We start from the raw sequence: 21,501 nt of genomic DNA on the forward strand, positions 1-21,501 counted from the left end.
CATGCTTGGTTTGTGGGTCTTTTCTAAGATTCTTTACTCTACAGTTCAAATAATAAAGCTGCTAAGGCTGGACAGGTATTTAAACAGTGTATCTCCTTTTCTAGGGCCATGAGATCATCGCTGGAGTAATTGATCTTGGTACTGTGGAAACCTTCCCAGTTTTCCAGTCAGCACAGCGAGGCCTAATAGACCAGGACACGTGCTATGTGCTGCTAGAAGCTCAGCTTGTTAGAGGTGGTCTGTTGCATCCTGATTCCCCCCAGGGTCTTCCATTAGAAACGGGTTTCACCAGCGGTCTGATTGACAGCCGCATCTATCGGGCACTATCAGAAATAGACAGTGCCCTCCATCTTGTTCAGCAGTCGCAATTCACTAAGAGTCATGCGATACCGGTTGCTGCTGCTATGGATGTGGGTTACATCAAAGAGCAAATCGGGCTTCGTATCTTGGAGCTGCAGGTGAGCACAGGAGGCTTTTGGGATCACTTCAGCAATGAAACTCTTAGTCTTGAAAATGCCAAAGACAAAGGTTTCATCTCAGCTGCTGTTTACGATAAGTTGTGCTCCCGTCTTGGTAGGCAAGAGTTAATTGATCCTAATACAGCTGAAAAACTCAGTCTGTCCGAGTTTTATCAGCGATGTATTTTGAATGAGGAGACTGGACTGCGTCTATTGCCCGTCAATCAGCAGTCAAGGGGAACAATTTGCTTACGCTCTGGTATGAAGGTAGGCATTTTCCGAGCAGTCCGAGAGGGACTGATCGACCGACAAGTTACTATTAGACTTTTGGAGGCTCAGCTGTTTGCAGGTGGCATCACCGATCCCCGCACTGGTCACCGACTGACAACAGATGAAGCTGTGAGGCATGGCCTTATGGACCAGGACTTGGCTTGTGCCTTACTGACTCACCAGTTACAATCAGGCGGAATCATAGACCCGGTCAGTGGAGAGCGTCTGGAGTTGGATGAATCTATTCAAAGAAGCCTTCTCTCCCCTCGTATGGCTTTAAGAGTGCTGGAATCTCTCTGGGCTTTTATGGGCATGTTATGGCCAGAGTCAGGCGAGCTGCTTCCCATCACTGAAGCTCTGCAGCAGGGTGTCATTTCAGGTGAACTTGCTCGCAAAATCATAAACAAGCGGCATATCATCGGTGAGATTTTCTCTCCAGAAAGTGGTAATTTGATTCCTCTGGGCCGTGCCGAAATGCTTTTGGGACCAGAAGCAGTCGAAGTTCTTCAGCAGACACAAATTCCAGATGTTCTACCTGCCATGACTCAAACAGAATCTCTAAACAGCTGGGGTTCTTCCTTTTCACCACTGTCCTCTTCAGCCCTTGGATCACTTCCATGTCCTCAGTTTTTGGAGGGGTCCCTGCCACAGGAGCAAGGACGCCATCACCTCCTCTCTTACCTTATGACACACAGCTACATAAATGCACACTCTGGAGAGCGGCTGGTTTTGCTGGAACCTGAACTGATGGAGCTTGTTAATAAAAGTGATACAGCAAAAGATCGGAATAAACCAGAGTCGGAGGAGCCCGTTAACAGAGCGACAGCAGGAGAATCTGAGTTTATGAGGTCATTAACTAAAATAAAACAAGCAAACCTTCAAAGCTCAACTTTAAATGTTGAACTAGAAAAACATATCCTTTTGGAAAAAGATGGAGGAGATATAACTGATAATAATCATAAGACTGAATTTGAGAATGATGCTCAAAAAGATGCAGGCATTTCTTTGAAAGAAACAACGTTTATTAAGCTCTTGGATACAGAATCCAAAGTATTAGCGACAGCACCTGAGACATCACCTCTATTAGTAAAAGAGGGGGAAATGTTGTCTACTGATTTCGCATTCAAAACATTAAGTCCAGACTCTGAAGAAACTAATAAGGAAGAGCAATACCTGAGGCTGACAGAGCCAGACTGTTGGCATGAGATTGAGAAATCTGCTGTGAATAAAAATCAGCTTGATTTAAATGAAGTGGAAAGTGGACCATCTATGAAGAATTTGTTAGACATAAAGGAAAATCATACTGCTTTCAAAACAACAAGGGAAGATACTGTGGAAGAAAGTCAGCTTGAGCGAATTTATGAAAATGCCAGAGAATGCCCAACAGATACAAACAAAAATATGGAAAGTGCAGACTCCCCATTTTTAGACATTTCTGAAGATGCAGAGCTTGATCGTATGGCAAAAGAATTGCTGCAAGGAGGTTTTTTGAATGCTGGCACCCAGAAGGTGCTCCTTGATGAGGCTGTATACCAGGATCTGCTCTCTGGTCACAATGCTGTGAAAGTAATGTCTAAAGCTCAGCTTTTTGGTGGTTTCCTGGATGCACATGCTGGTCAACCAGTGAGCCTTGATGAAGTTATGCAGGACGGTCTCATGGATAAAGAGTTATTCACTAAGGTTATCCAATCGGAAAAGACAATGGCTGGTGTGTTTGACGTGGAACGTGGTCAAGTGTGCTCGCTAAGGGAGGCTGCTAACGATGGGATTTTAGATGCAGACACATTGTCTCGCCTTCTCGAGGCCCAGATTGTCTCTGGGGGAATTGTTGACCTTGAAAAAGGCCAAAAAGTTTCAGTGAACCTTGCAGCCAGCCTCGGGCTTATCGAGGAAGACCAAAAAGATCAGCTACTTTTATTAGAGAAGTCATTCCATGGAACTTGTAGTGATCCACCTGTAATACAAACAAAGTTGAAATTACAACTACAGATGAATGGAATAATAGACCCCAAAACAAAACAGCCTGTACCCCTTCAACAAGCTCTTCAAAAAGGTCTTACTGGTCATGACGAAATTGAGCAGATCCTATTAGAACAAGTAGCTGAAGGTGGAATTGTTCACCACAGCTCTGGCGTTCGGCTCAGTGTTACTGATTCATTACATCATGGCCTTATTGACAATTCACTTGCTCCGAAACTCAAAAAGTTTGAGAAGTCGAGACTAACCCAGTTTAGTTTAGATCCAGATGCTGCGTTTCTTCAGGCAACAGTAGGCTTCATTTATGATGGCCCTTCAAACAGCAACCTTACATTAAATGAAGCTGTTTCCTGTGGTGTGATCGATCAAGGCACTGCAAATAAAGCTATGGAATCTCCGACTGTAAAAAGTGGTGTTCTAGATCCTCAGAATGCTTGTGTTGTACCGTATTTGGATCTAATCAAACAAGGAAAGATCGACGTTGAGACAGGTTGGAGATTCCTAGAAGTAAAACCATTCAGAGGTATTCTAAACAAAGTGAGTGGTGTCCTGATGACTGTGCCAGAAGCAGTGAAAACTGGTCAAGTTGACCCTGTTCCAGCACTCAGATTATTGCAGAGTCAGGCAGATTCTGGAGGTATCATTGATATTTCAAGTGGGGAAAAACTCTCTCTTCTGGATGCTGTTGATAAAAATCTTGTTCAAAAAGATGTTGCCATGGTAATTGCTAAAAATCAGTTTTTAAAAGGTGGGTTAGTTAGCCCTGGCAGTGGTCAGAGGGTGTCGAGTCTTAAGGAGGCTGTTCAGAAAGGGCTCATTTCTAAAGAAATGGCCACAGAACTTTGTGATAACTTTGGACTTGTTATTCCTCTTGTATCACAGGATGTTTCATATGATGACAGTCCTACATTAATGAGTTGTGAAATCAAAGAAGTAAGCACAGTGCATTTTGAAAGCATCGAAATACCACACTCTAGGTCTACAAGTGATCATAAAGATGAATCGGAGGCTGATAAAGCTGAACAGCTACATGCCCTTCAACATTGCCCACCATCTGATTTGGTGGAACTAATGCATGCTGAGGTTTCATCCAGTGGAGATGGGAAAGATGCTGATGTCTCGTTAGATGTTTTGAGTCAGTTTGCTTTAAAAGCTGAAAGAAGGCTACAGGAGGCCATTGAGGAATGTAGTCCAAAACAACAGGAAGTTATAAAACCCCAGCAAGACTCAAGACACAGTCTTGTATATGTACCACAAACATCTGCAATTGAATCTAAAGCGGAAAAAAGCTATGACGTTATACCACAAACCGTGGAGTCAGAGATACAAATGGAGCCAGAAGCTGTAACTCAAATGGGCATAAACTCGGAAAACTGTGCGAGGAGTAGCTTCGGCATTGTCCCAGAAACCACTCACAAGGTACATGATGGGCAAGCCCCATCTGTCAAAGATATAAATGAGATTACCAAGGCAGAGGAACTGCAGTCAGAGTCTAATAAATGGACAATCTGTGATAGTGACCATAGAGCTGAGAATAGAACTGACACTCCTATGTCAAAACCTACTGAGCAGCAGAAGATGGCTGGAAAACAGAAAGGAAAAGGGAAACATAAAAAGCAAACCAAGATATGTGCAGAAAGTGATAAGAGTTCAGATAGAAGTGTAACAGCATGGTTACAAGGAATTGTGGACAAAAATGCAATAGAAGTATGCTCTGCTGAAAAGTCTGGCGAATCAAATCTAAAAGTGGAGAAGAAAGTTGAAGTGGAGTTTGAGCATGAATCTTCATCTGTAGACACAACTGGAAAAGATTTTGGAACTGAACTTGAAGATACTGACCAAAAAGAGTTTAAAGTCGGTCTAAATATTCCAGCAGTTTGTGTGACTACACCTACAGAGGTTGCTAAAGACAGCCAAGAAAGCATTGTTAAAAAATCTGAACATTATTCAAAAACTCCTGATTTGAATGTGACTTTACCTGTATATGTTGCTGAGGAAAAGACTGTCAATGCTGATATTGGCATTGATCAAAAATGCTTTGACGATAATGGGATAGTAGAAGAAGAGTTCCCAGAGAATGTGGAAGGAAAGAAATCTGTAGTGACTGATCAGAAATCTGATGTGGACATGAAAGAAGAGACTCAAGTGGATTTGAAGGCTTTAAAGCCTCCATGTTTGAGTGTAGCTTCAACTGCACAGAGCATGGACACCAAGCTTGAAAAAGATGCTGTTGTTAATGAAAAATCTGATTTATACATGAAGGATTTGGAAAAAAGAAAAGATCTCGTAGAGGGGATTGAGGGCAAGTGGAGAAAAGAAGTTGATCAAAAATGTGAAGATTCGGAGGTTCGGAAACCTCTGTGTTTGGAGAGTACAGAGAACAAATTTGGAAAAGAAGTTGTAGTCATCGACCAGGAACCTGAACAAGTAAAAAAGTCTAAAGCAGGGATGAAGTTTATAAAAGATGCAGATTTGAGAGAGGATTCCGCGGCCAATCTGGAACAGAAATGATTGACAATCAACAACACTGTGTTGCCGATATAAAAGATCAGAAAGAGGTTGAAGTAAAAGTTTTAAAACCAGTATTCATGGGTGTGACATCACTTATAAAAGGCATGGAAACCAAGTTTGGAAAGGACATTGTAGTAACTGATGAGAAGCCTGTAGACGAGAAAATGACACGGGAGGCCAAATTAGATCTGAAAGTTATTGAAGGTGACACTAAGGACATATCTGGAGAAGACACTGGTGATCGAAAATATGTGGAAAAACCGAAAGAGGATAAAATGGATTTGGAAGATTTCAAATCTTCATGTTTGAGCATCGCATCACCTACAAACAATGTTATAGTCACTGACCAGAAAGATGCAACCTTGAGAGATTTGGAAGTCTTGCAAACACCAGGTAAAACCGATCTTTTACCAACAAACCACACAGAGAACAGATTTACAACGGAATATGTTGACGTTGATCATAATTTCATTGTTGAAGATATGAAAATTAAAAGACTGGCCAAAGCAGAGGTGTCAAAGTTACCTGATACAAGTACTGAGTCTTTCCCAGAGGGTCTACCCCAGAGAATCGAGGTTGTGAAGAGTTTAGAAGTGATGCCACAGAGTCAATGTTTGGAAAATGTGTGTCTGGGAGCTGAAACAACAAAACATCACATTGAAACTTTGGCCGATGTCCATTTGAATACAAAAGATGAATTGCAGAGTCAAATGCAATCCACAATCCTAAATGAGGTGTCAAAAGCAGAGCTTAATCTTGAAATGGATCATTCTGAGGATCAAACTTTAGAACAATCTGACAAGAAGAAGAAGAAGAAGAAAAGAAAAAGCAAAAAGGTAAATTATGAAAAGGAATCGGAGGAGAGTAAACCTGATAAATCAGTGCAAATTGAGACATTCCGTGCAGTAAGAAAAGATGGAACAGAGCAACCTGACAAAACTAACCAGGTACAGCTGGAAAAAGAAGCACTTCTAAAGAAAGCCAAGGAAAGCATTCTTAGGAAAGTATTTGAGAGGGGTGTCAGTGAGAAACAGGCTGCTGAAGAGTTAGAAGCGTTACGTCAAGGTCAGCCAAAGAGCAGCATGCAACAGCTCAGGAGAAAGCCAAGATAGGGGAGAAAGGCTCTTCGTTTCATGCAAATCAAAACGAGACTGATGCAATTCATCAGACAAAGCAGATGGACGAAAATAAAACCCTGCTGCCGGGAGATATTGTAACTGGAACAGACGCTGCGCCAACTCATATCAGTCAGACAGACCGAGTTAATGATAATGACTTAATCTGTAATAAGAGCTCAGATGTTGCTATAGACCCCAGCAAGCAAACAGAAAAACACGCTATTGGTTTATTCAAGCAAATTGGCAAGACAAGAACAAAAGAAACTGAACATCCAAAAAGTGAAACACTGGGAGACTCTGGAGTCCCCAAGGAGCCTCTTAAAGGGGAGGATAAAGACCACCAAAAATCTGTGCCTGCTCTAACGTTAGTTGACAGTTTGGAAGCAAATACATGTGTACAAACCTCCAAAACAAAGATGGAGGATACACTGAGTAAGGTGCCACTTCAAGCCATGACTAAGGAAACCTCTTATATCGACAATGAATTCAAAGATGAATCGTCCATTGAAGAGTCTTCAGATTCAAAACTGTCTAATTCAGAAGACATCCCTGAGTCTGATACTACAGAGTGCTGGGAGGAGGAGGAGGAGGAGGACTTTGAGGAAAGTCAAGAGGGTGTTGAAGAAAACCAGGCTGAAAGCCGAGTTAAAAAACAGAGGTCTACCCCACAGATAAGCAAGGTAAGATGCTATGTTTATGTTTATTCTACATTCTATGTTTCATTCTTAATTCATCTATTGTACTGTTTGTGGTCTGCTGGGACTGTAAATTCTATTGCTCATTTGTAATGTTCTGATCTTCTCAGTCCTCTTTGGTCCGTCAAGAATGTCTCGAACACGATCAACAAATCGTAGCTCTGCTCTCCATGGTGCGCCACACTGAAGTTCGTCTCAAGCAACACCAGCAGCAGTTCATGGGGAGGAGTCTTGCCACACTGGATGACATCATTAAACAGACAGAGGTGAGCACTGCTAGATTATTGTTTCTACATTATTTGAAAGGGTTCTCCTAGAGGCTTTTGGGTGGATAACAAACATTCAGATAATACTAAGCTAGACAGATATCTAATATATGAATCAGGGTTCTTTGATACCAACTGAAGCTCCTCAGAAAACTCCTGCACCTGTCATTGAAGCTGAAAGTGTCAGTATGTATAAGGGGTTTTAAGTTAAAAAGCTCTCGATTATTACCTTAAAGCCCAGTATATATAAATATGTAAAAAGACTATATTGAAAATCCTTATACCTTCTGTTATAAGATTTGCCTATTGGGAAAACACTTTTAAAGCAATTTACAAAAGAAAAGTTGTGATATTTCTATGTATATATTGTTCATATAAATCACTTTCTTCCCTGTTTACTCTAAAACCAGGCTCTTGCTCTAGAGCTCACCGATTTGGAGCCGCAAGTAAACAAGGCAGTTGAAGCAGCTAAGCAGCTCCTGGAGTCACAACCTGAGGGTATTCCACCCCAGTTAGTCGCAGCCCTGGAGAAGGACCAGAGGAGTTTGTCCCGGACGTTTTGTGCTGCAAGAAAACTTGCCGAGAGTGCTGCAAGGGATGCAGTCACATCGTGATGCACAGAAGGTACGGCAGACATAATTTAGTATGAACTTTAGTTCTAAAGTACACCAAATTCTCAGCAGTTACTGTAACTATGAGAAAACTTTTTCCCCTACAACCATCACTATACTGAATTGATACGCTACACTGCTAGAACACTGTCTCATTGATGCTTCACTGCAATGCTGGTAATTATCATGCAGTTCTGCTGCTGTCCTCATGTCCATACTGTTATCTCTGTTATATCATATACTGTCTGTCTGTCATTATTATTTGATTATTTGCACAAGAATAAAATATATAGAATAAAGACATATGCTGTACTGGAAGAGGCAGAGAACACAAAAGGGATTATTTAAAGCCACCACCTGAACAAGAAAACAACTACCGTATTTTCCGGACTATAAGCCGCTACTTTTCCCCGCGGCTTAAACAATGAAGCGGCTAATATATGGATTTTTCTTCAAGCCAAAAAACTGAGCCCTATAACATTAGACCAATGAAATTGCCGAACGGGCATGGAAAAACGCACTTCACCTGTGTTCTGAGATGCACGGCATCGGGAGAAAAATTTTTATCGGTGGTGATTTTTAAACGCACGACGATGCCAAAAGATAAACTCTCAAGAGAAATTCTTGTGAAAGGAAGGAGGAATACAGTGAACAATGACTTTCTTGGTAGGCTACTGTTTAGATACAAGCCGTTGTAACGCGTTGAGTCTGGGTCATGGGAGAGCTCACTAACTTCAGCTGCAACAGAAATCATATAAGCACAGACAGGTTTCCAAAACTCGTGCTTTTTTATTTTTCTTGGCAACAGCGTTATGGGTTAGTCAAAGAAACTTAGTAATCAGCATCAGAAAATAATAAGGACATATTTCTCGGTCTTGCACACATGCAGTAATACCGGAAAAAATGCGGCGGCAGGCTCTTAAAGGAGCCACAACATATTTCACCCGTTACACTGTGTAACAGGCACTGTCTTTCATTAAAGCCTGTGTAAAGTTCATTAGTTCCAGTGTAGACACCTGCAGCTTATAGACAGGTGTGGCTTATTTATGTTTAAAATAAAAATCTCTAATTCAGTGGGTGCGGCTTATATTTGGGTGCGCTTAATAGTCCGGAAATTATGGTAATAAATGAAGGAAAAAACTAAACAAAATTGTAACAATTATGCAAGTTTAAATGACTGCAAATTAATTACAGGTGTCAAAAATCCAGGAATAAAGTGCTCCAAAAACAAATATCTTATCGATCACATATATAATGTATATATTTTGATATACAGTATATTGTGCCTTATATATCTTTTGCATATACCGTTGTTTATTTGCACAATTTCACTGTTTGCATTTTTGTTAGATGCTAAAGTGCATTTTGTTGCTGTTTTTTTTATCCATCCATCCATCCATCCACCAATACATCCATCCATCCATCCCTCCCTTCCCAGGAAGCAGTGCGTACTGAGTTGGAGTCTCTGACTGGGCGAGTGGACAGTCTTCTTGACTGGCTTAAAGACAAGGAAGCTCAGATGGAGCTTGACACAGCTTCATCGGACGATGGAAAGATTCAAGAGAATGATAAAAAATCTTTAGAGTGGCTCACTCAAAAACTGCAACAAGTGAAGGTACATTTTACTCACACTTCAAATACAAAGATTTTTTTAGGAATATCAGTCTTATTTGTGCCACATCGCTACTGAATTTTTAATTCTGATTGGTCAGAAGGTAATTACAGGTTTCTAATAATGTACTTGTTCCAATATGTTAGGGATTGCTGTAATAAAAATCTTTTACTCCAGCACTTGTAGGGTGGATGCTCCATTTAAAAGGAGTTTTTCAAATGTTTATTTGTTTACCTAAAGGACTTTGTGCAGACATTTTGTAGCTTTTTCAGAAGGGGGACTCGTATCTCCAATAACATTTCTAGACCATTTTTGGGCAGGGGCAGTGTGTTATCTCTATAACTTCAGCTGCATTTTATTAGCGAGATTAAAATAGGCTGGTGAGGAAATTACTTTATAACTATTTTAATGCAAGACCATAACATTTAAGCGCAACTACAAACGGATAAAATGTACAATGATTAGTTGTTTAAAAAAGTCTTTAAAAGTCATTGGCAAATTGGTTTTGTCATATGAGGTCCAGCTGAGGGACATCATTCCATGGTATCACTTTCCCGGCTAATTTTCCTGTATCATATTGTAATGGTTTATTTCTTGCATATCACATTTGCTTTTCTGTTTCAGGATCTACAGGAGGGTCTCACAACCCGTTCAGGTGATGTGAACGCTGTGGCGTTTGACATCCAGATGTTTATCTCAGAGTGCGCACAGGATCTGGCACCTGAGCAAAGCAGGAATCTGCTGGGAAAGCTCCAGCAGCTCCAGAGCGCCATCCACCAGGCATCGAGCCGCACCCACGCCAGGGCCGAGGCCCTTTCAGTCCAGCGGGTCCGAGAAGAGGAGCGAGACCAGAAGGAACGAGAGCGGAAACAGGAAGAAAAAGAAAGAGAGAAAGAGAGATTGACTGCCAGGGAGAGAGAGGTTTGCAAATACCTGGTTGAACGCTTATACCTTTACAGCCGCAACATGATTATACTTTGGTTTTGAATTAACACAGGAAATAGCTGCATAACCAAAATGATTATAGTCTATAAAACAATAGTTTATAGTCTTTTTTTGTCCCTGATTTAAACAAACATAGAAGCAAGTTTGTTTTATAGCATTAGTTATTCAATGAAAATGTAAAGTAGCTATGCTTCATTATATGCTTCAGCTTTTTTAACCACTCACTTCTCTGCAAGATTATATTTAGCTTTTTGCATGTGTGTGGATTTAACGTGTATTAACCTCTCTGCCTTGCTGTTACAGATTGCCACAGAGGACAAGTGCTTATGCCAACTTGAAAAGGCTAAAGATTTCAAATCAGCCATTTTATATTAGCAGGCTTTTTTCTCTCTACTTTTCTATCTGTATTTCAAGAAAAGGGAAAACAACCGACTGATTAATTTTCATTGTGATAAACTAAAATCTTTTTTTTTTCTGCGTGATTGATTTGCGTGAGAGATTTGTGTTGTCTGTCTGCGTGATCTGGATACATCTCGCTCAAACAATGCGTATTTCCGGGCAATATGTGAAGTCAGATTTGCGATAAATGATGTTGAAAACATGTTTGCGTTAACACTAGTGCTGTTAAATGTAGTTTTCGAATGTTGTGCAAAGGACAAATCGTTTTTTTTCCTGCTGGGTTTTAGGTTGTGCAACAGCAGAAAGCCGAGTGTTCACAGAAGCTTGAAGGTCTCAGTATGTGGTTGGCCGGAGCAGCGAGCCTGCTGGCCAGTCAGAGACCTGGAGCTGATTCAGATAATGTAAATGTACTTCAGCAAAAGCAGAGTGAGCTCAAGGTGAATTTATATAATAATTGAGCTGCATGATTATTTTATATTTAAGAATATATACACCGATCAGGCACAACATTGACATTATAACATTATGAGCGGTGAAGTGAATAACACTGATTATCTCTTCATCATGGCACCTGTTAGTGTGTGGGATAATATTAGACAGCAAGTATACATTTTGTCCTTAAATTTGATGTGTTAGAAGCTGGAAAAATGGGGGGGTTTAAGGATTTTAGCAAGTTTGTGATGGTTAGATGACTGGGTCAGAGCATCTCTAAAAAAACAGCAGCTCTTGTGGGATGTTCTCAGTCTGCAGTGGTCAGGATATATCACAAGTGGGCCAGGAACAGTGGTGAACCAACAACTGGGTCATGGACGGCCAAGGTTTATTGATGAATGTGGGGAGCGAGGGCTGGCCCATGTGGTCCGATCCAACAGACAATCTTCTGTGGCTCAAGTTGCTGAAGAAGTTACTGCTGCCAGGGCAGGGTTTTGGCAGCAAAAGGGGTGCCAAACACAATATTTAAGTGTGGGTGCAGGTGCTCATTATGTTATGCCTGATCGGTGGCCTTAAAGTTATGTCTGATCAGTGTAAGTTAGCCATGTATCTTGATGTACTTTTGGGCAAAAAAAAAATTTCAGGAGGTGCAGAAAGATCTTCAGGCCAAAGGTGATGGCATGATGGATACAATTCGGTCAATGGAGGAGTTCCTCGCTGAGCGCGGTGACGATCTGAGTCCAGAGGAAAGGGCTAACCTTCAAGCGGCACTGACCCGTATAAAAGAGCAATACCACACTCTCACAGACACTGCTCAGTCCTCACTGGCTCAGCTGGACTTGACCATCAATGCAACACTCCAGCAAAACACACAAAGGGTAAAGATCTCGAGGAAATACATCACCGTTGGAGTTTCTTTTTTCGGTACATCCTAAAGCTGTATTTCCTTTTTTTCTGCTCTAATCTAGGCTAAAGCAGAAGAGCAGCTGCAGGAGACCCAGGGAAAAATAGATATGCTGATTAAGGAGTTATCATCCCTGGACACCTCTAGGAGGCAGTCACTTGGAGAGACTGTTCCAGATGCCATCGTGCCAGCGCGGTCACTAGACTCGCACAATGACATGCTAAAGGTAAGAACCGGGCTCTCCGAATTGAAACGTGTGCCGTCCTGTTTTTAGTGTTAATTCTTTCACATGCTTGTTGACTGTTACAGGAAGAATTACGGCAGTTACAAGGCCAGCAGGCTCACCTCTTACAGGTGGCCCAGTCCACACACGCTCTCCTGGAGCAGCCAGACTCCAGCGTGCCTCAGGAAGAGAAGCAACGTCTGCGTGCCAGCCTAGACCAGCTCCAAAGCCAACACCAGGAACGTCTGCAGAGCTGCCAGGAGAGACTAAGACGGACCGAAGCACTTCAGGATGACTTCTCGAAATTCATGGAAGAACATGGCAACCTGATTACATGGCTGGAGCAGAGTGAGAAAGAGCTGTGTTCCCTAAGGGAAGGAGAAGCTGATGCACAGGGGCTTATAGACAGGCTGGAGGAGCACAAAAAAGTATTCATGATACCAACATATTCAATAATCCATAATTATTATTACAATTTAAACAGTAAGACTTTTATCAATAAAAATGATGACTTGCTTGTTTTCTAGCTGGCAGACGATGTGATCTGCCACAAGGCAGATTTGCGCTTCGTGTCCATTTCCGGACAGAAGGTGCTGGATTCCATACAGGGGACTCAGGAAAGGGCTGGGGTTATTGACCCAGCTCTACAAGACACAAGGCAGCTTGTCAGTGATAAGCTCCGGGATTCGACGCAACGCTACAGTTCTTTACAAAACAAGGTAGAGGGAACAACTTTTCTATCTGTATCGTGCTATGATGTTCTCAGGGTACAAATCTGCAAATCACAGTCACCCAGAATGTTATAAAATGTGTTTGACTATATCACTCTAGGGGTAGAAATGTTCTCGTAGGTGTTTAGCACACATCAGACCGCTGTATTTATTTCAGAAATTATTAGTTTGACTTATTAACCGTACACTCTTCTGTTTGTTGCAGTCTGTCGATTTTGGTACCCATCTGTCCAGTTTACTGGATCAATACCAGCAGTACCAGGATGAGGCAACAGCTCTAGATTTTTGGCTCATTTCTCAGGAGAAGAACCAGAGCATATTGAAACCCAGTGGCGAACAGACTGATACACAGACACTACAAAATACGCTCAGTACTGTACAGGTAAAAGTGGCTACACCTCCCTGATGCAACCTGCAGATGTTTAAGCATGAGTAAGTGTGTGACATCAAACCTTTATTGTCTGTAATTTTTTTGTTATCGCTTTCTTTTAGCATCTGCAGGACGAGCTCGCTGAGCGTTCAGTGCAACTCGAGAAGGTGAGGAAAGCAGGGAAAACGCTCACCAGCAATCAGGAGTCCCCAAAACTTAAAACGGCAGATATTAACACCACCACAGGTAACTACATGCTCATGGTTTGTTTGTTACATTGATCTATTATATGCAGGTTAACTAGGTTTTGAATAATGTTCCTCCCAAATCCATTTCAGATGTACTTGAGAAGCGGTTTGGAACTCTGTCAGTGTGTGTGTCTCTGAGAGCTGAGCAACTCCAGACTGCTGTCGCACAGTCTGTCAGTGTCCAGGAGGGACTCAAAGTGCTGCTTACCTGGCTGGATAGTCTCGCATTAGACCCTGGACCAATCGAAGCTACTGCTCAAGCAGTGCAGGAGGCTCTCACCCAGAATCAGGTATCACGTTTGTCTCAGTTTGTTGCATCAAATATGAAAATAGAGTCAAAATCAAATTTTAAGCCATAGATGCAAATATCAAAAATCCTGCCCACTCACTTCTCAGCACTTCCTCTATAAACAATTTAAACACACCAAAAATGCCTCTAATGAAACATCAAGTGTGTTAATAATATGATTTTAAAGAACCCTAAAAGTTTTTTTTTGTTCAAACAGAAATTGCGTCAAGAATTACTCTCACGACAGGGCAGTGTGGAGTCCACTCGGGAATCCGTGTCCAAGCTGCTGAAATCTGCGGATGCATCAACAGTATCTGGTCTGCAGGGGGCACTGCAGGACCTGAGCCAACGCTACAGCGCAGCCCAGACCAAGCAGGCTGAAAATGAAGCTGAACTGCGGGCAGTTCTGCCCAAGCTAGAGGGCTTTGAGCGCCTGAGCTCAGACCTTCGAGACTTCACAAAGAGCCGTGAGAGGGTTTTGAGCCTCGGAGGCCTACCAGACCACAGTGTAGAGGATTATAAACACTCCATAGAGGTAATGGAGATCATCCACAAACAGCAGCCACCGTGCCATATTTAGACACTTTTTATGAGCACTAATGTTACCTTGTACATGGTAAAGTCTCTAATTAACTGATCATGCCTTGGTTTTAGGAGGTCAAATCAGATCTTGTCCAGGAAACAAGTCAGTTGAAGGCATTTGCGGAGCTTGGGACAGACCTGAGCAAGTCGAGGCTATTTGCCAGTGCGCACGTCCTTGTAGACTCGACTAAAGAGGTATCAGAGGAGTTTGCTCGACTAGAAGCCGGTGTCAGTGAGAGGTGAGTTCTGGCCAGTAATAAAAAGAAACCAGTAGGCAAATGTATAAACAACATCTGTTCATCCTTATTGTTCCATTCCACAAATTATCCAGATCAAAGCCTCAGTAAATTTCCTCTCACCTCACGTGTGAGTAATGAGTCTGCTCATGTGGACTCTCATGTGGATACTGTAGCGCTTCCATAGGGAGGAGCCTGATTTGACTACCGATCTCGCAATCGAATTTTTGCGGAGGTGTTATGAAACGAGGATCATGCCATTTTGGTGTGCTCAATGTTTGATCACGCAGAACTACCAGTTTTCTCCCAATGAGAGTAATAAACAGCCCATAATGATAATGCCCTACATAAAATGTGAAAAAAAAGACGCCTGAATAAATCCAACCACCCATTTGACAGATTTGTTTCACTTTTCATGATCTGTGACCGACACAGGAGCATTTTGGTGGCAGGGATTTAAACATTGTCTGATTTAACAATGTCTAGGAGATTCTTTGAAGGTATATTCTGTTCGAATTGAATTCTGTTAATACCTTTTTGATAGTTTTTTCAATCTCGCGCTGTACCTAGAATACAATCGCAGATTTAGTTTCATTTGCCGACGTGTCAAGTAAAATGCAGATCCCAAGCCAGAGGAAAAAAAAGCCGGAAAAACTATCGGTATGAATTTTTGCTGATAGTTCCAGCAAACAACTATCGTGTCGATTAAACGGCAAAACCGATGAATCGGTCGACCACTCAATGAACAACCAACACACAATATTTTATTGTTGGTCCTGGGAAAACGTTTTGTTTCACTGTGTACTGCACTGCATATGTTGACAATAAAGCCGAATTGACTATACCTAACACAGTGTTGTTATATACTGTACACTGTACTGTACAAATGTATATAACTTTCCTTAGCTGCAGTTTTGATGATGGTGGTATGGAGCAGTGTCTTAACATTTCTCACCAAAATCTCTGGTAAATTTCATGACTGCGAATGTTCTAAAATATATTTCGAATCATACTTAGGTTATCCTCAAAGAGACACCACCTCCCATCAGGATGAAGAAAAAGATTCTTTATAGGATACAGCATAAATCAGTCAGAATAACTGTCTAATGCTATGCAGCAGCTCTTTCCTCAAGAAGACCCAAGTAAACCCAAGCCAAGCTATCAAAATGTCTCTTGAGTATAACAAATATTACAGACGTACAGAATTTTACTTGTGGGAAGACTAGTATTGGCGCTTAATAGCCAGATTCCAACATAGGCTAAAGTCATGCCAGTCACCACATAGTGAAAATAAAACCTGTATGATTAATTTATTGTCAGTGAATAGTTTTATGCTCTGCCAAACTGCCATAATTTTCCATAAGGGATGCTTTTCTAAAGGCCTCCGTACTTCAAATGCCAGAGTCGGTTCCTCATATAACCGAGTTCTATGACATGATATACGAGAAGTGGGATTATAATCACGCCCTTTGTGTGTTATTGGGAGCGAATAGTACAGGGCCTTTTAACTATTCCTATGACTACATGTAATGTGGGTATTATTGGGTTTGAAATAGAGGACTGCTGAAGCACATCAGTTCATCGGGTTCGTGAGTTCGTTGAGAGGTTCAAAGCTGTGGTTTGGAGGACAAATCTCTGAGAGTATTTAGGGGAAGAAAAAAAAAAACATATCGAATGGAAGTTGACTCCACTATTGACTTAAACATTTTCCCATAGGCTAGGCCATGCTTGTATTAAATTGTCTGATTGAATTATTCGATGTGTCTGCAGGCTGAATGCCATCCAGAACTGTGAGCAGCAGCTAGTACAGTTCCGTTTGCTCTCCGGCTCCCTCCTCAGGTGGCTGCAGATGGCACAAGAACAACTGCCTGCTAAAGAGCCCAACCTCAATAGCGAGGGCCTGCAAAGGAGAGTACAGCAGCTCAAGGTGGGTGTGCATTGGAGAAAAATGATGAAACCTTGTGTTCTAAACATTGCAGATTTGATCATTCTATAAAACGTTCATGATTTGCTCTCAGGAGCTGCGAAGTGAATGGGAGTTTCAGGGCAATCAAGTTCAGGAGCTTAACAAGAGCAGCTCAGAGCTGGAGGGTCTGATCATCAGCATAACTGCTCCACAAAGCAAAACAGGTAAGAGTGGCATTCGGATCTTATTTTACTTCATTTTTATTTTTTTTATTTACTTATATTTTTTTTTGCAGTTTATAAACATTTCTAAAATAAAACTGCTTCACTGCAATTGATGTCATCCTTTAAATAGCAAAGATGTACAACAATTCGTGAGGCACCTTATGAACAATTTATGAAAAAAAATTAACATGTACATTTTCTCCTGCCAAATGCAAAAAACACTATATATACAAAAGTATTGGGACACCCGACTTTTTCAGCCATATGTGGTTTCTGCTTAAACTGTTACCAGCAATTGGGCAGGATGTCTTTGGATGTGGTAGAATTTTCCCTTTACTTGAATTTGAAATCCCAATCCTGTTCCGGGAGCATGACCATGTCCCTTGTCTATTAATATATGAGTCTTATGGACAGGTGTCCACGAATCTTTGTCTATACAGTGTATTTTCTTAAGGAAATCTTTCAAAATTACACATTAAGAAATTGGATACCTTTTTTCTTTATAATTTACGAGGCTTGTTTGATCAGATTACGTGTCCTGTTTTGTGTTAAAACTTTGTGAGATTATACCTGTCAAGTGGCTTATTTGTGCAAGTGCTTACGTCTTTGTGGTGTTCGCGCACGTGTGTGTAGTACCAGTGTCTGAGTGTGTGCCTCTCTCCCAGGTGTCCCCGCGCTCAATGGTGCCGGTGGCTCCAGCAGTCTTAATGGCATTCACACCTGCAGAGGTAAGCCCTCTTTAATGAGTCCACTGTCCTGTAGGACACATTGTATCCACATTTCATTATATGGCCAATATCCATTATATCAGTGGCGGTCGATGCATTACACACCGAGGCCTTCAGTGTTGTTTTACCTGAACTAATTCACCTCTTAATGCCATTATTATGACACCATGGCTATAGAAACAATCAATATTATACAAAAAACACAACAATTTAACAAGTAGTTTAGATAAGATAAGATAAGATAAACCTTTATTCGTCCCACAGTGGGGAAATTTCTTTGTTACAGCAGCATGAAAAAAAATAAATAAATAAATGCAAATATATAAAAGAATAGACGAATAAGACATACTATAATATTACAAGTATATACACAACACAATATATAAATACAGATGAGGGAAAGTATGTATTGTAGGTTGTATTGCACACAGGTGGTATTGCACATATTGCAGGTAATATTGCACGTATTTCAGGTGATATTGCACGTATTGCAGGTAATATTGCACGTATTGCAGGTAATATTGCACACAGTAATATTATTAAATAGTAAAACAGTTTTTCCCTGTAGCCACAGCTGTGCCGCCCGCATACATTTCTAGCAGAAGCATATATCAACCTCGTAAAATGACCCCGTTGTTTGTGTGTTTTTGCGCATTTTGTTCGTGCATTTCAGTTTTCCTACAGTTTTTACACAAATGTATTAAAAGTATAAATGGTTAATCAAAAAACTGTTTCGAGCGGGTTGGCCTCACGATCCCCAGCTTTTCTTGAATAGTTCATGTTATAAGTGTCCTTGTAAGTGTATCTGTGACCAAATTTCTTCTCCTCTGTCAGCCATTGTGAAATAAAAAAAACAGCTATTAAACCCACACAAATATTTTTGAGCTTGTGCAGTTTGCTACAGATGCGGGTTGCAAACTCTGACTAGTGCACTCTTTGACCATCCCATCAAAGGCTGTGAAAATGCCGACATGACTCTTCACCTTCTGGGGGGTTTACACAGCTTAAAGCAACATAGATTTGTATCTAATGAGGTCACGCTGTTAATTAACAGCAATATACAGCAATATGTGATGTGACAGCTAAATTCTGATTGGACAGAAACTCTAACCGAAAATTACACTTGTTTGTGCAGAAGCAGCACACCATAGAGATACACTAGAAAATTAAGAGAATGTGCTATTGGGAAAGAGTTAATAAATATTCAACGAAAGAAAATATTAAAACACAAGTCAGTGATTCTGATGGAGTTTAGGCCAGCAGAGAAGCCGATGGGGGAGATGGTAGGTAGAATCCAGAGTTCGTCCGTTCAAATCCCAGCCTCAGCAAAATGCCACTCCTGGGCCTTTAAGCAAGGCCCTTATCCCGACAGCTGCTCAGAACTCGCTCTGGATAAGGGCGTCTACCAAATGACAATTCTGGATCATACTTGTGTGAAAACTATTTTGACATCTAACTAAATGCATAAGCATGTCATTCCAAGTGAAAAAAAGCCCAACAGTGCAACATTTATTCGTTGTCCTTTCATGAATTTGCAATGCTCCATGTCTGCTTCGGTCTCTGCCCGTTTGACTTGCTTCTTAGGTTATAAGAGATAAGTGTAGAATAAATAGTGTCTTCACCATAAGCAAGAAGAAACATGAAAAAACAGCACTCTTAACAGTTACACTCCATTTAATAAAGTCATTTGTCTTATCTTGAAACTATCCCACCCCTTTCCCGGCAGACCTGACTGAGATCCAGGTGGTGGTGGCGGACGTGAACAGCAGGTACGAGCACCTGGGTGGGGATCTTCAAGAAAGGCAGAGCAGACAGCAGGCTTCTTTGGAGCTGTGCCAGAAGGCCAGGCAGGATGCTGAGGCTCTGCACCAATGGTTAGGGCCTCGGGAACAGAGGCTAACACAGGGGCAGACTGCATCGCCCTCGCGGCCTGAGGTAGTCCGTGCCCAAGCCGGGGAGAACAAGGTGAGCAAAGGGGGAATACAGTACCACCTGCCCCTATCTGATCTATTGAGCAGAACACATTTTAATAGCTGCATGGTATCACTTCAAATGTTGCATAATGAATATCATGACTGTGACTTCCCCCATGCAGGCGTTGATGTCTGAACTCGCTGAACATTCTGGGAAAGTGGAAGACCTAAAGAACACACTCAAGAAGCTGATAAAAGAAAATCCTGACTCCCCTGAAGCAGAGATCTGGAAACAACAACTAAAAGACATAGGTCGGTACTCAGAATGGGGCTGTATGGGTATAAATAAATAAAAAAAAACAAACGAGGTTTTTACACGTTGGTAAACCAGCTTTAATATAGAGGGTCCCTATTTTTTAAACAGTACCACATTACATTTCTGAAAAATGTTTGTGTTTTATGTGCATATCTGTTCCGCTCTAGAGCTAAAAATACTTTTGTAGGGGATTTAGTTTTTGTAAAAGGTTGAGAGCTCTTCTGGTAAATCAAACAAAAGCTTGGTATGGTGCGTAGGTTGGAGAAACTGGAGGAGGCAGGAGAATGGCGTGAGCTTCAGGAAGAGCGTTCAGTACTCTGTGATATTTTATGTTTCTTATGTGACTCAAAGCATTCAAATTATTCTCAAAGCGAAATTTGTGCTTTATTGAAACCACATGGGGGTGTCAGACTAGCTCTACCGATGACTCAAAGAGTCACGCATGGACACGCATTTATCGCTGCCAGAGTTGCCTGTATACGTGTTTCTGCTTCTGTGATGCCAGGACATAAACACACTAAATTAGACGTTATTGTTTCACGTCCCTTTTATCTTAATTCCCTGAATTTCCTACTACAATGATTATTCAGTTGCAGTGTTTCCCAGAATCTTTCGTTACCATGGTGACCTGTGCACCCAGCTTCTGTTGTTATGGTTTCAAGAGGCATCGAGGTGTTTGTTAGGTTTCACTTACACAACCACATTTACCATGGCTTCTTTTCTTAGAATGTCGGTGGGAGAAAGCCAATCAGACTGCAGCCCAGAGACAGATAGAACTGGACATGTGCGCTGACAGACTGGGCAACTTTGCATCAGCAGCCAATCAGCTTGGTCCCTGGCTACAAGAGAAAGAGTTGATGATGAGTGTGCTCGGGCCCCTGAGCATCGACCCAAACATGCTTAACACTCAGAAGCAACAAGTGCAGGTATTTACTTGATATATTAAGGGTAAATGTTTGCTTTTTATCTAGAGTAAAATGTTGAGCTAAATTGGTATACACTGATATAAGATAAAAATCTAAAATAATTAATAAGTATCTGTCTATCTATCTATCTAGCTATCTATCTATCTATCGATCTGTCTATCTATCTATCTTAGAACATATGTAAAGACTCACCCTGGTTTTTTTTTTGTTTTTGTTTTTTTTGATGAATGAAAATTTTTTGCATTAATTTTTTTTATAAACAGATGCAAACCTTTGTACTCATCTGTACATTTTCCCTGCTTCCAGTTATGTAATTTCCTGTTTTTCAACTGTTCCTTTCTTTCCTGTGAGGAAATGACTACAATTAGAATGAAGCAGAATTCTATTTAGAAGGCCTTCCTTTAACAAAATATGACACTGTGTGTTTATATTAATTGGTTACAGTACTTTAAAGACATTTTTAGAAGAATATTGCTAATATTGGGTACCTCCAGTGCCCAAATCCATGTTATCCATGTTGGTTTGTTTGTTATTCAGATATTTTCTGGTGTTTTATGTGTAAATTTATGGTATTGTTAAATGGACTTGTATAAAAATAATAATATAAAAGT

At 41.1% G+C, this 21,501-nt stretch overlaps 1 protein-coding gene across 1 annotated transcript in view; it reads left to right on the forward strand.

Moving 5' to 3' along the window:
- The window catches only part of macf1a (microtubule actin crosslinking factor 1a), a 183,691-nt gene that overhangs the window by 115,641 nt on the left and 46,549 nt on the right, over positions 1–21,501 (forward strand). Inside the window, 16 exon segments of the mRNA XM_046834431.1 lie at positions 11,150–11,299; positions 11,939–12,172; positions 12,263–12,424; positions 12,508–12,849; positions 12,949–13,140; positions 13,358–13,534; positions 13,645–13,768; positions 13,861–14,060; positions 14,277–14,594; positions 14,714–14,880; positions 16,648–16,804; positions 16,896–17,007; positions 17,673–17,735; positions 19,462–19,700; positions 19,831–19,960; positions 20,691–20,890. Coding sequence (XP_046690387.1) covers positions 11,150–11,299; positions 11,939–12,172; positions 12,263–12,424; positions 12,508–12,849; positions 12,949–13,140; positions 13,358–13,534; positions 13,645–13,768; positions 13,861–14,060; positions 14,277–14,594; positions 14,714–14,880; positions 16,648–16,804; positions 16,896–17,007; positions 17,673–17,735; positions 19,462–19,700; positions 19,831–19,960; positions 20,691–20,890 — 2,967 coding nt within the window.

Source organism: Silurus meridionalis, chromosome 22, assembly GCF_014805685.1.
Source record: "Silurus meridionalis isolate SWU-2019-XX chromosome 22, ASM1480568v1, whole genome shotgun sequence".
Classification (NCBI taxonomy): Eukaryota; Metazoa; Chordata; class Actinopteri; order Siluriformes; family Siluridae; genus Silurus; species Silurus meridionalis.